Below are 15,543 nucleotides of genomic sequence, written 5' to 3' on the forward strand. Positions count from 1 at the left end.
TACAAAAAACCGTTCAAAAAATATTTATAAAGCGTAACGACGAATTCTAGTGAACAAAAGACCATGAGATTCCATCACCACGTCCGTCTCGTTTCAGATCCGTCGAGAGAGCCCGATGAGTGAAAAAAAGCCCTCCCTACGTTTCTCTCGCGCCTCGCGATGCTCAGAGAGCATCTCGTCATATAGAATATATCACATACATGTTTACTTCTCTAAACACACTGAAATAAGAAGCACTTTAAGATACGATGTCTACATACACCATCGGGCCCAGTTTAGATAGACTGATTCTCGTTTTTATTTTCCAATTCTCCTGTCTTTTGTAACCCCTAACTGATGTATATGCTTTCTTGTATATATATGTATTATGTACATATAAGCGCTGTGCCTCTCACCTTTTCTTCCGCTCTCTCACTTTCTTCACTCTTTATTACGTATATGTGCAGGCGTCGAGAATGCGCGTCTCCGAAGCATACACAGAACTAGAACCGACGTATACGAGAAACTAGAAAGTAATATCATTTTGAAGGATTATTTTAACATATCCAATAACCAGCAACAGCATAATCGGCATTAGTTAGTTGCTGTATGGATACATCAATCAACACATTCTTAAATCATGCAATATAGCAATCTCCACGATTTTATGCATAATTTAAATTTTTATATAATGTTATAATAAAATATCACTAGATAAGATTCAATATTAAAATGCATAAATTATATTAAATTGCGGACACTTTTATTCTTATATAATAAAATTTAAAAAATGTTATTTTATCATGTTTCGTAACTTTCTTCGAATCCAACAATCTTCACGTAGTGAAATAAACACTCTATACAATTTGTAATATATTAAAAATGTAAATAAAAATAAAATAAAATTGCGAAAGAAATGACGAAACATATAAAAATCTAAATATAAAGACATAGAAATGTAATTATGTACAATGAACTAAATGCATTCGGTATGATCCATTTGGTCAATCGCGAAAAACATTCAGCCAACAATGTCGATCATTACGATCGTCTTCAATTTCGAGGCACGCAGCAATGTTACGTGGTCTATATAATGGCACTATCAATCACTCGTATTAAATATTACAACGTTAGAAAAATTGCGTGTTTCGAGTTTGCGGATAGTCTCCTTTAATTGACTTTATGAAAAAAGCCTTGTCGTAATACTATGCTGTGTAGCTTTACAATATACCGACCTTGATATTAATTGTCAATTAATAAAATAGTGGAGATTACGACATTTTGTTGCGAACCATCGCGTAACGTTCGCACTATTTTGTCAATCGAGCCTAATCACCAAAGTTCACTCGAGTTTATAGTTCGAGCATCGATAATCGTAGAACCTCTCCTCTTTCTGTATTCTACATGCTCATTCTTTTGCGGATTAACGCTAAAGATCTACGATAACCGACAATCGCTACACTAAAATGTTTGCGTTCGCCTTCTTATTTATTCTTCAATATGAATGGATAAAAGAGCTAATGATCATTATAACGTTTACCGAAACACTTCTGGCTGGAATGTTGTTCCTACGAGAATTACGAAATGCTATATTATAACATTGCGATGATTCGCGAATAGGCAACCTGCAAACAAACTGCTCTATACACAGCTACTTGACTCGACGTTTCCCAATGCTCGTGATGGACAACCGATTCCGCAATTTAGAAAATTCAATTTCATATACAAACAAACAATAACGTCTAGACTCGATCGACATAAAACTCTACTACCCTAATTTTTCATTAAGATCAAAGCAATATCAGCATCGAAAAGAAAATCATTCGCAAAATAAGAGGATTTAGGATTGAAGGCAAGAAAGAAAAGTATCGCGGCATCCATCGAAGTACTGCGAGATCTCTGGCCTGGATTCTTTCGACGAGTCGTTTTATACATTTTGGAATAACGCGCTAGGACTGTAGAACGCGCTCTTTCTCTCTCTCTCTCATCCCCTCGCGTCGCCGAATCGAAAGTAAAATACGATAGTGATCGTGATGGCGACGGCGATGACGATGATAACGATGATAGTGATCGTGATGACAACGACGATGATGACGACGGTGACGACTATGATCGATAGATAAAGCTGCATGGTGGCGTTGGCGGCGGCGGTGGTTGCTGGCCGCTCATGGCGATCGGTACAAGGGTAGGCGAGGGTGACGAGGAGGGAGGGGACGGGGAACTCGATGATACACTCGACGATGGCGAGGGCGACTCCAGTGCCCTCGGGCCGGCGAGCTCACGATTTGACTGTCCCCCGGACGTCACAGCGCGACTACTCCTGCTGGCCGTCGTCGCGTTGTGGCGATTGCGCGCTGGCCGTCCTAGGCTCCGGTGACGGCCACCCCCCTCCTCGCTCGTTTCTCAGAGATAAACTTTCTTGACGCTGCGCGTGGTCGCAAAGCCGTCGTTGCGGCGATACGCGTCGCCCTGATGAGAGCGAAGAGTGCCAAAGTTATCCCCACGGGGGCCACCGCGGAAACCGTAGCCGTCCGGGAACTGAAAGAGGGTCTCCGTAGGCGTCGGCGGAGGTTTCCTCATGGTACCTTTTGGGGACTGAAGTTTCGGAGGTTGTGGAACCAACACTGGTTCCGCATAAGTCACCTCCTCCTGTGGTAGCAGCTTTGGCTCAGGCGCCAACCTGCTAAATGTGGATAAGCAGACATTACTAAGAGCGGCAAATGAAAAAAAATATTCTTTTGCCGAGTCCATTAGTCAGGTTGAAGCAAATATTTTACCTGTTCACATTTTGGCGTTGCTCAAAGTATTCGTACTCCGTGTCCGGATATGGTAGATTGTCATCCTCGTCTTTCCTGCATTTTCTGCCGCATAAATAACCGGCTACGAAGCCAACAAACAATGCGGCCAGTGCACCCGCTACTACTGCCATCACGAGGGTTTCCACTGAGTATTGTGGAGGAGGAGTGTCAGCTGCGGATACTTCCGGACCTGCAAATAACAGAATGTCATTTCAATTATGTGCAATGATGTAAAAAGCGAGAAATATTGAACAAGCTACGTACCTGAATTGTCCTGTTCCTCGTCCTGCATAATATTGATAATTTCACCGCCGGGACTGTCCTTATTCGGTATGGAGTCCTGCGGAAACTTGTTCTGATTAGCGGAAATGGCGCCGACACTGCTGGCGTCTTTGTTAAGGCTCTTGCTCGCCGGGCAAGACGCGTGCATTCCGGTCGCGACACTCTGCAGGAACCTGCTGGCGTCTGTCGCCGCCGGACCGACCAACGCTCTGCATTTGTTCTCCACTTTGTCCCAGGCGCAATATGGATCTTGCAAAGCTACGCATTCGCTGCACGACAGTATTCTGTCGCTGTAGCAGCGGTGGAGTCTCAACGCCTGCACCTGACTATCAGCGATAACGACCAATCGACCGTCCTCGAGGCCGTCACCCGCCTGCGAGGCTCGAACGACCTTGATACCGCGAACCGGTACTGTCGGTGGGAACGCCTGTATCTCCTCGATCACGACTGGACTAACTTTCTGATGAGAATCGGCGGACTCAGCGTTCACCGCTTTAATCACCTTGCCGTTGTCCGTGCCGATGAACAGAACGTCATAGGTCTTCCCGCCTGGAGTCTTCACTTGAGGATCCACGGCAATTTGAGTGAATCTGTAACTATAGATTAAAACCATGTTATTGATGTTTCTCTCTCTCTCTTTCCCGGACCTATATCATCGACGTGTAAACACTGCGAGGCCAATTTACATGTTGTGATTCACTCGCTGCGTTTCGTTGTACGAAAAAAAAGGGTCCGTAGGGAAAATAAAAAGCGTTTATCAACGTCGGGCATACAGTAACGTAAACCGCGTGCTCGCATGGATGCAAAACACACGACGCGGCGATGCGCGATGAAAGCTCGAAAGCGTGGCTCCGTGCGCGCGTAGTTTGCGTTCAATTTGGATTTCGGCTCGCGGCCGAAATCTCCCGGCTCTCGAGCGATTTTCACTTACTGGAAACTGGTACGTATAACGATCGGCTGGCCGAAAAAGCTCGGCACTGACTCGTCCATCAGCGAGTGCGTGTTGATAAAGTTGAGCGTCAGATCTGGCAGTGTGCGCGAATCGTTGGTGCATTGACCGGGCCGCGGGTCCGGCACCTTCGTGTCCTGCACCGGTAGCCAGTTGGAGTTCATAGCACTCTGCTCTTTGAAATTGCCCGCGAAGGTGTCGGCGATGTCCTGCAGCGAGAACGCGCATACCGCCGAGCCGCTTATACTGTTCACCGGTGTTGTGAAAGTGCCGTAAATGAGCTGGGCCGATGTGCCGCCGTATTGGCCCGAGATCAGCTCAGTTGTTGACTCTGCGCGAGAGAGATATTTCTTAATTACTTGGAGAAGGTATTCCTCCAAAATGTAATACAATTATGTACACAGTAAAACAAATTGTGTATTTGTGTTGGAAACGATCCATTCACGTTCTTGTTAACAGTTTTTGTTGAATTTTTTAACGTATTCGAGTGTTTATTTATAACATAACGTGATTATGTTATATAAAGATTTTGCGTTAAATTGACATTCAACATTTCTTTGTTAAAATGACACAATTTATGAGTAAGTGAGTAAATAAAGTGTTTTAAAACGTAAATTTTAAGATGAATAAATATAAAATGTAGGTTAATTTAATATATCATAAATATTTATTTTACTGAAAAGAATATGTTTCCACGGTTTGTTTACAAACTGTGTCAGTAGTTTTTAGTGTTTATTTTCTTTAAATAATATTTGTGTTACCTTCTAACATATTCATCTTGTTAAATATAAATGGACCGTTTGGAACACGTGTAAAATGTATCAAATTAAATACAATATCGATGTATATTCGAACAATGGACGATATAACGAAGAACTCGCATGGTCCATTATACGAGCATATGTCTGTCTACTTACGTATCTCGTTAAAGTAGAATGGAAAGTCTCCGGTGACGGAACAATTGAGACGCGACTTCAAGAAGGACGTCCACCTGTTACGGAAACGATGCGGTCCGCCCCGGTCGTATTTACAGACTCGCGCCACGCGAGAGTAGACGGCCTGCGAACACGAAAATAGCGTCTCGTAAATTTTGCTGTAGTGAGCGTAAGGCGAGAAAATTCTATTTCCCCCTCTCTATTCCCCCAAAAAATGTGTCACGGGGAAAAAAAAAAGGACGAGCGAATGAATGAGGAAATCTAGTTTTCAGCTTTTACGCGCTATTAAAGTGACACGCACGTTTCCGGACGGCACAAAGCGTCGCATAAAGATTGCGCGAAACTTCCTGAGCGGAGAGCAGCCTGTACGAAATGTACCGTACCGTAACTTCCAGAAAAACGCGATTCGCAAAATACACTGTGGAATATACTAGTGCGCGTAAAGAGGATAAAACCGGGCGCGGGTGATTTAGAGGAGAATTTATCGTGACCTGTAATTAAAATAGAATTCGCGAGCGTGTACTCGAGCACGTAAACGAATATAAAGCGGGAGGAAACGGAACTCGCGCGATTCCGAAGATCTCGGAATGATTTATTGTGCCCCGTCGAGATTATAAATTTATTCCGGGTCGCATAAAATTTCTCTGCGACGTTCGCCCGCGGGAGGAGCCGCAATCTTTATCCATAATACCGCGCGCGTCCCAACTTTTTCCTCGCCTGGATTTATCCCTTCGCTCGCCGTAAAATTATGCGTCATTATCAGAGAGCACGGAAAGCCTGGCTCCGCCTTTGACAATAAGTCGAGCTTCGACTTAAGCTTCGTCCACAATGAGTCCGACGCTCACAGCTCTTACTGCCGCAGGCACGACACGCCCGGGGACGTTCGCCTATGTGTGTAACGAAGAGAAGAAGAAGTGACTTCTAAAAGCTTGATCTTCAATGCGAAACGACGGGCAAAAGAAATCGTAATCGCCTTACTTGCCGTTAAAAAACGTCAAGAGAGAGTAACCGGCGCGACTGCGGACTCGTTTTCGCGAAACTTTCGCGCGTATTATCCGGATCCGACGCGAAACTTAATCTCATCCGACGCGATTCTTCCACTCCATTGTTATCCGTTGACCGTGCGCTAATTCGCCGAACAAAATATTGTGACGGGATTTTTTATAGTCGCGAGCCAGTCTTTATCATGCAAATTTCGATTCGCCGTGAAAGCGGCGGAGTATTAAATCGTACGCGTGAAAATGACGCGACGGAAGTTAATGGTGAAACTAATGCTGTTTAAGGGGACATCATCTGTAATACCGATGCATTTCGTACTTTTCCATTTTCTTCGTTTTGCAGAATAAAAAATCTCCAGAATGAAAAAGATATGTAAATAGCTGTGGGAAACTATACAAACCTCTCTATATGCAAAGCAAAAAAATAATAATAATTACAATTTTCTGTTACGCAATGAAGGTTTATTTCTTCATATGATATAAATGATTCCAAGTATATATTCAAATAAGTAGTTTCCCTACATTTGAATAATGTACAAGAATATAATGAGACCTTCGAATTATGATTTTAAAGCTTACAAGAGAAGCAAATGAAAAAATACGTCCTGAGTGTATAATAGCAAGAAATGTACATAACGTGTTTCTTGATATTTTTCTTATAATGTACGTAATTTTTTATTTAGAATCAACAATCTATTTTATTAACATTGACCAAGTTCGGTCGTGGTTCTAGTATTCCCTTCAAGCGAGTATCACTTCCTTTATTTATTGCATGATCGATTTTTATTATTCGGGCTAACATGAATGCGTACACCACGATGCTCGAGAAAGACGGACATCTCCGTTTGCGACGATCCAATAATTACGCGCTACGCGATTCCTTCCTCTTGAAATTTATGTGGGTGTAAGGTGATATATAGCGACGATTAATTGCCGACGATTCCTTACCTTGCCGCAATTGATATATTCTACAGCGGTCTCTCTAAAGAAGAAGTAGACGAAGTCTCCTTGGGACATGGAGCTCACGAAGTTCGGTGCTGCAATTAGAATATGTAGCCATTATTACTGACTGCTATTGCCACCGTACACGGCGATAGTAAATGGCGTCATAAATTCCTCTTATAAATAAATGAGCGTAATAACCACCTACTGGAACGCAATCGATGGTGTGTAATAAAGCAGACAACGCTCATACAGTACCCGGAAAATAAGGGGTGGGATCTCTCTCGCCGCGATTTATATAAAAACTTCTATTTCTACTTGACGTCGCGCGATAAACATTAATTCTCGCGCGTTCGAGCAGCTCAAAAAGTTAAGGCAACCAAGGGTACAGTTATTTACGCCAACAAACGTTCCCCTTAATTGTGCCATTAATTTCGACAAACGCGGTAATTAATTGGGTGTAATCACCAGCGATTAAGTGCATCAAGACAATTCACGTTGACAAACGACGCATTAGGCCAATTATTAACGCTCGAAAATTACGTACAACTCCGCTGTTGATGATCACCCCGTAATCATTGCGGTAAAACAACGAACGCGCGAAAATGACTCGGAACGATGAAGAGTCGTGACTAGCGGACGCGAAAGTTTCATGTCGACACATCAAAGACATATAACGTCCAAGTATACGGCGACGTCAATAAGCCGGCTACGTGTAAGGAGCCCTTTTATTTTCTCTCGGTTATTTCAACGCCGTCGCCCGGTAAAACGTCGCCGCTGTCGCCGTCGTCGCGTCGCGGTTCCGGTCGACCGTCCGATAAAGTGGGAAAACTTTATCGATTTATTAACTTGACAGGGTTTTCATAAGCTTCTTAGGATTCATAAAGTAATATTAATCTCGCCACGCCACGTAGGTATATCCGAACGACCCGTCGCTCTCCGCCCCATAAATTCTCCTCGTTTTACCCAACCCCTTAGCGAGAGAGCTCTCCTCCAGTTCTCCTCCTATCTCTTTCTCTCTCTCCCTCTATCTGTCGTCGCCGGTTCGCTTCCTTCCTTCCTTCCTTCCTTTCCACCTCGCGTCCCACGTCGCGTTTAACTGCACCTCCGCCGAGACAAAGTGCCGTAGAAAATTCGCGGTGAAGACCAGGGCCTTTTCGCGAAAGAGAAACACTTACATCGCACTCTCGAGTCTCACCTTTCCTGATCTCCCTCTGCGACCGATTAGAGAAAAATGCCTTTCCCAGACGACACGGCGACTGGCCTGCCTCTCTGTCTCCCCGCGTCTTCCGCGCCTCGTCGGGAATCATTCGTCCGGAGATTTTCGATTCGCGATTTGCCGAGGGAGCGACGTGGAGGAGCGGAGCGTAGAACGGCGACGGGATAGAATTGAATTTTCGACGGACGGAGAGAAAATCAATATTGTCCAACGGGTGGAGAAACTTGATTAGCGCTCTCGTACACCGTTCAATTAAAATACCCCTGGTGGACTGGAGACCCCGTCGTCGTCGTCTCCGCCTCGAGCAAAGTGACGTATCAATTTTAACGCCGTGAAGACGAAGACGGTACTTTGAAGTTACGTCTAATATACCGTAGTATAACGCCGAGAAAACCAGTTTTTAATTTATTAAACCCACAATCTATACGCCACGTATGAGCGATAATGACGGACAAAGAACTCATCGATAGCCGTGCGATGAAATCATAGAGTGTATCAACGTGTTTCAAAAAGCGCGATAAAAATCTGTTGTGTCTACAACGTTAATTAAAATCGTGTTTAAATTTCGTTAAATGGAAGAGAAAAAAAAAACGTGCGGTGTATATTCGTATATGTATTTTCGTATATTTTGAATGTATCCAAATAAAAAAAAAATATGAAATCATGTAAAAATTCTGGACACCGAATGGAATAAAATCTCACTCGGTTGAATATAATTTAAATAATAACGATATTTTGTCAGTTAAAAGTCACAGCAGTTAACTGACTATATGTGATATCGCGTTTCTGCTATAGACGGTCTATATTACGATGCAACGGGGTCGCATTACAATCTCCAGAGCAAATTTCAAGCCGATGGGCGCTGCTCCGTCGTTACACGAGCTCGGAAGATCCGCGGAATAATCTTGGAGCGAGTACGATGAGAGAGGGAGAGAGAGAGAGAGCTTAGAGAACCACGTACACGCACGGTTAATCCCAGAATTACATCGTGTGGATTAGAGGCACCGAAGGGCACACGGTCGCGGCTATACGGTCGCGCGACATTTCTGCGAATAAATTTCCCGAGGCGCGCGCGCGTCGGATTTTCAAAGTCGACCCAGCGCGACCGAAACTTGGCGTACAAATATTGAATCAAACTCGCAGTTGAACTTTAATGGACACGGATGTGTATTATGCGGGGAGTTGCCGAGCAATTTTCAAACAGTCGGACACGTGTTTATCCCGACGACGGTCACCTCCGACGCGCCCGAGAGAGATCGCGTTTGACGGCGGTGTAACGAGGTCGATAATGGACAATAATTATGTCGCACCGGAATATTAATAGGATAATTTCAGAAGTTGGTAAGCGCGGTAAAACGATGTGATTAAAGTTGTGCATGAGAACGATAATAGCTTCGGTGGCAACCTGCGAACTACGTGAAATACAAGCGACGCCGCGCGAAAAGTTTCATGCAATTCGCCGTTCATTCGGGAATTCCCTTTTCTTCCGTATGAGATTCCGTCCGGCTTATTGATCATTTTTATTTAATATTAGATCATCACAGTCCACCTCCATTCCGAACTTCTCTTATTCGATTCTCTGGATAATGCGAATCCCGGTAACTTTCTTCCATAAACTTCTACAGATACTTTCGATAAATGCCGCGACTATCGTCTTATTGTTAAGAAACGCGCGGAGTTCGCAAAGCGCTGGGACTGAGAGTCGATACAGAAACGCAAACTTTCAAGAGATACAAATAACGGGTCTTTCGCTACAACTCCTTGCAATTAGAAAGTAACGATTGAATTAATCGGATCTCGGGTTATAAGCTATCTATCGCATCCAATTAGCTCGGTCTAATTGCGATCCGATCTCGTGACTCTTAGAATCGCTATTTGCAGAGAAACCGTCTTCGATATTATCTTGATAAAACTAGAAATGATAAATAAAACTAAAATAAATTAATCCAAGCGTTTCTAGAATAAATATTTTATCTTGTAATTACACAAGTAAAATCATCATTTTACAAAAATAACGTTAGAAATGATATAAAATGTCTTTTAAAATAACACATTTTAAATACTCTCTCTCTATGTTTAATAATCTACAACTTGCCGCGTTAATAATAACTTACAGTTTTCCACGATGAAAATTAATATTCGGAGTTTCGATCATTAACTACCGACTTCAAACCGCACTTGTCACCATGTCGAATTAATGGCAAAAGCGCGCCGCGAAAATGAAAATTGATATCCCGAGTTGCGATCGGAGTTAACCGCCGACTTTCAATGTAAATCAGCAGAACGCGATCATTAAGCGTCATCAATCACCCGGGCGAGAATTGACGATTGGATTAGCCTTCTCACTCACCGTTCAGACTCATCGAGTCGTACTGCTCGGTCTGCAGTGGCTCCCTATAGATTATCGGGTCCATACCCGCGAAATCAGCGACCGTGCCGGTGTAGAGTTCACCGTCGACATAGACGAAGGTACTGTTGTGTTGTGGGTCGTACGGGCACCTAGCCTGGCCGCCCTTCTCCTTCACAATCGTGTAGTTGCCCGCGTGTACCGTATAGTCACGGCACATGGGCTTGAAGGCGTTGGTGGCGCACACGAAGAGGTTGTTCGACCCGGTCTTCACGAGGATACGAATGTAGTTCTGGCAGTTTTCCTCGGGCGTGCCCTTGACAACGCACATCTTCACGTCGTTCTCCGTCGAGTACCATGTCAGCCTCTGCTGCTCCGTCAAGTCGGTCAGACTAAGATTATGCACGAGATTTCTAAAACAAGATTATATAATGGTTAATTGATTATACAATTAACTATTTAAAAATAAAGATTCTTTCAGAACGGAGAGGAGCTCGTTCTACAAATAAATCAAGTAGATACTGAATATTTAAATAGCTACACGGAAATAATTTTTTCTTATTACAATTTACCTTGAAAATGTGATAGTCGTGAGATAACATTGTATTTTGAAAAATTTTTAAGTAAATCTCTCTAATTCATTAATAAAACTACTATAAAATTATAAAATAAGTTTGATTAATTTTACTGAAGCGTATGGTAAAAATCTTTAAATATATTATACTGCACCATAACACTATATATTTTCAAAATTAAGAGAAAATTCTTTCCGTTTACAGATCTAAAAATAATTCATCGAAATGATTATGTAGAATGTCGATGACAAAGATGTACAGTGTTTTAAAATTCTAATTACCAATTTAAGCATTCTACATAATTATTTCGACAGTCTAAAATCATTTCCAGATTTGTGAAAGTTAAATTTTTAAATACTTCAACAAAACCATTCTTTGATAATGAATTAACTGTTACACATCTAAGTATAGAAATTATACATCAAATTTCTATGACACGAAAATATAATGCAATCTCTATTGAATAAACTCTTGTAAAAAGAATGCTTTCTCAAAAATCTTTTCTAAACTGTAAACTAACATGGTCGCTAGTACCTTTCGCATTATTACAACAAGTACCAGGGAAGCAAAAGGACTCTAATGTACGTTAGATGGAGGAAAGAGTTTCCAAGTTGTAAAGTTAGATGCCTAAAGTAGACATCAACGGAGCGGAGTAAGGCTGTCTGGTTAGCACGGATTTAGCTGAGAAAGCGGCGCTTGTGAAGTTTCGGCAGTCGATCGTTAACTCTTCTTCATTAAGCACTCCGCCGTATGCTTAGAAGCACTTTAAAGAGGAAGAATCTCCTCTCCGCGCTCGCGATGCTGTAACGTCGGCAGCGTCGATCGGATTTTGCCGACCGCAGAATAATCGCGAGGCATTCTCATATTATAAGCCCGACATAACGAGCAAGAAACAAATTTTCGTACCATCGACAGTGTGTACACGGCGGTCGTGATGGCGGCGGCGGCGCTCGGCAAATCGGCCGAGCAATTAGTGTAATCCGATCAATAACGAACCTGGATATATATATCAGAGTTCATTCACGCACAATGCGTTTAATCCGTGTACGACCTGATTATCGCTGCTTCTGCCGACTGATTTCAGTGTTGGAACAGCGTGCGCATTCAGCATACACGAAACATGAATAGATTTATCTGCGTGAACGCTCGAGAATTCGAGGGAGAAGGAGGGAAAAAAAGAAGAAAGCGCGCTAATCGATCGAGTGGGGGCACAATCAAATCGTTTGAATACATTCCCTAATGACGAAATCCAAAGCTCTCGCATTTATACAGACGTACAATTTATACAGGACGTCTTAGAATTTAACGGATAAACGACAGGAGAATTTTCTATAAGTAAGAAAAAAATATATCAAGTTTAGCTAGAATTGTTTTATTATAAAATTATAAACATTGAAACGAAGCATAGAATAGGAAACAAATTTCTATTGTACCGAAAATCAAAGTGTACGGAAAGGATATTTGTCCCTTAAATTTTGAGACACCCTGTATATTGCGTCTACAATTATTTTACACTGTATTCGTTAAATCTTAATACGATACCGTATACGTTTAGTCTCTCTTAATGAATAACCTTGTGTACTTCTAAGAGATTCTATAATAAAAATTAATATGCGAAATAGTAGGTATTGCAAAATGTTTGATAGTACAGACAATAAGTATTCAGATTTAAACATGGCTCATCATCATTCAATCGATTGAATATATCCAACTGTCGTGATAATATGACATCTATTGTTATATTTGACGTGATTAATTATCTCATTAGGGAATATAGTGCTACATAATAATTTTTGTTTATGTACATTCAACGAAATTGATTGTTTATTAGCTTTTAATGAACAAAACGTATAAATTGCGACACGTTATATTATATTAAAGATATTTTTCGAGAGAGACCCGTGTATTTGTTTAGCGACAATATCTGTTCCGATATCTCTTTACAATGAATATTAGAGAATGAAATTATGACACAACTTGGAGTACAATGCCGATTAATAATACATTTTGAAGGCTGTACATGATTGTGATACGATTAGCAGTATCATTGTCAAACAGGAAATTAATAATAACGATGTTTCAACGAATTCATGATGATGCACACACATAATTAACTTCTACGATTAAAATGATCATTATCTCTATTATCAAAGTCCATTTCGGGATAACGATCAATGTATAATTTAATGATCGAAATTAAAAATTCGCACTCCTGAACAAGCGGAGAGTTCGCGAATGTTTTCCACATGCTATCGCACACAAAGTGCCGCCGGCTGAATTTCAAATCGACTTCAATCAAGAGAAATCGGCTAGGTCGGATTAAAACATGCTCTTGCATTGAGAAAAATTTCTGGTTGAAAATGAACGAACCAAGAGATTCAGAATATATCAATCAGAATTCTGGTTATCAGCTAGAATTATAATAGATTCAAACGAAATAATTCTGATTTGCCCACTTTTTTTTTTATCAAAATCCCAATTAATGCAACCGATCACTTTTCCAATGTAGACGAGTATTCCATTTACGCGATAAAATGAGTTTACTCGTAATATATAGAAGAAATTACAAGATTTTCGATCTACTTCGTGATCACCGTCGATCTCGGGGCGGTCGTGCAGACAGTGGCGCAATGATACATTGGAAGATGGATAGGTGGGAGGACCAAGAGGAGACTATAGGAAGTAAGGAGAGACGAAGGGGAAAAGGAATAAGAAGAAGTGGAAGAAGAAGAAGCGGCCCTTTAATTAAAGCACTAGCTCCAAATGAATCCTCTATTTACCTTCCGCCGACCAGAAGATAGTTCCCGTCCCTGAGCACCAACCGAAAGTAGTCTGTGTGCGTCTCGTTTCCCGTAAACCTGAACACATCCTCCGCACCTGGAAAAGAAAAGCAGAGGAAAGGTTTCGGATTAGTTTTTGTTCTATCGCTTGAAAAGTGGAATTACCTTATTCTATCTAATTAGCCGTCGACGGCCATCGACGTTGCTCTTTTGTGACAGTCGACGGTTCGTCCTCCCCATCCCACCCTTTTCCCCTTGCCACCGCGAAAGACCGGAAGCCGGCTTTAATAAGCGTAATAAGCTTCCTTTTGACCACGGACTCGATGAACAATGCTGATCGATTATTAGCGAACTAACTGTGAGCAGTCTTTCTTAACTTCATCAGTTGGCAAAAAAAGGAAACGATTCCATTATTCGTTAATTATCTATTGACCATAATTCGCGAAGTTAATGTTTTGTACACTTTTTCAGTGCATTAAAGTCGATTGCCGAATTCAAGCGTGACATGCATGATTGAATAGCTATTGCAGGAGGATTGACGTAATGACACATACTGCACAATTTCGTTATACTTTACATTCAAATCTCGTAAATTTTGTACACCGTATTTCTGCCAACACGGGACGTTCTTTCGGACAACGAAATAGTCATGTTTAACATCTGCGAAGCGAAACGTTAATGAACGCCTCACTGGATCCCCGAGTGTAATAAGCAGAAATTTCCGGGGCAATCAATGGCGATCGCGGCAATCTCGGATCCGGTGCATGCAATTCGGGACATATGCATAAATTGCTTTGCCACACTGACGACGCGCAGTACATGAAGCAATATGAGCTTATTAAATATTAGTGCGCCACATGTGTGACGTATGAAAAGAAATATGTCTCTCAATAATGATACTTTACGATAACGATAAATAGGCTACGATAAATAGTCGTTTAACGTGCTTCTCAATGCGTCTCTCGATATTTCTTCGCACATAGAAAATGTGCAAAAGTAATACGAAATTTTCATGCTATTGTATATTCGAAATTCACTAATATATATGTCGATGACATCAGGGTCATCGATCTTCGATGCTCTCATTCCTCCTCCCCCTCTCTTTGTATACGGATCATTGCACATAGGATGGTCATTTAGCCTACGAATCAATTGAAAATTCTCTTCGGCTTTCAGTGTCGTCGATCGGTGATACGGGAACAGACAGTATAATTAAAAGAGTAATTATCAGACGATCCCATATCCTGATGTCACTCAATGTAGACGATTGGATTCGTGCATCCGGTGACTGTGATTCAGGCCAATGATAAGAGATGCACTTAATGTATCCAATCACAACAATAACAAGAAATGAGGACAACGATTAAACGGTCCATGTGAAAATAGCTGTTCATTATTCTGAAATGGGAGCATTTCTATATTTGTATCTTATTAATTATTATGTAGCAAATTATTTGTAGTTTTATCGTGAAAAGTGACAAAAGTCAGCTTCGTTGTTATACGACGAAATATAATGCGAAATATACTTATTTAATAGTTTGTCGGCTAACTGGGACAGAATTTCGATTTACACTGTAATTTGAAAAGCGCTGCAACACAAACATAAATGGTTATATAATCTAGCTAATTGCGCCATATTTAAATGTAATTAAACGTCCGCATTTGAACCTCACTTATTGGAATGCGTATGATAATTATTCCGGGCTTTGCACATTCAACTGCCACTCAATGTCAACCAC

General features: G+C 41.6%; 1 protein-coding gene across 1 annotated transcript in view; it reads right to left on the reverse strand.

Annotated features, from left to right (window-relative positions):
- Window positions 1-2,078: 2,078 nt before the first annotated feature.
- The window catches only part of Sema1a (semaphorin 1a), a 187,218-nt gene continuing 173,753 nt past the window's right edge, over window positions 2,079-15,543 (reverse strand). Inside the window, exons 2-9 of the mRNA XM_018541368.1 lie at window positions 13,805-13,901; window positions 10,453-10,862; window positions 6,890-6,978; window positions 4,926-5,067; window positions 3,991-4,339; window positions 3,042-3,655; window positions 2,757-2,967; window positions 2,079-2,662 (exon numbers count right to left, since the gene is read on the reverse strand). Coding sequence (XP_018396870.1) covers window positions 2,383-2,662; window positions 2,757-2,967; window positions 3,042-3,655; window positions 3,991-4,339; window positions 4,926-5,067; window positions 6,890-6,978; window positions 10,453-10,862; window positions 13,805-13,901 — 2,192 coding nt within the window. The 3' untranslated portion in view covers window positions 2,079-2,382. The remainder of the gene's footprint in view (window positions 2,663-2,756; window positions 2,968-3,041; window positions 3,656-3,990; window positions 4,340-4,925; window positions 5,068-6,889; window positions 6,979-10,452; window positions 10,863-13,804; window positions 13,902-15,543) is intronic.

This window comes from Cyphomyrmex costatus, unplaced genomic scaffold, assembly GCF_001594065.2.
Source record: "Cyphomyrmex costatus isolate MS0001 unplaced genomic scaffold, Ccosl1.0 scaffold281, whole genome shotgun sequence".
Taxonomy (NCBI): domain Eukaryota; kingdom Metazoa; phylum Arthropoda; class Insecta; order Hymenoptera; family Formicidae; genus Cyphomyrmex; species Cyphomyrmex costatus.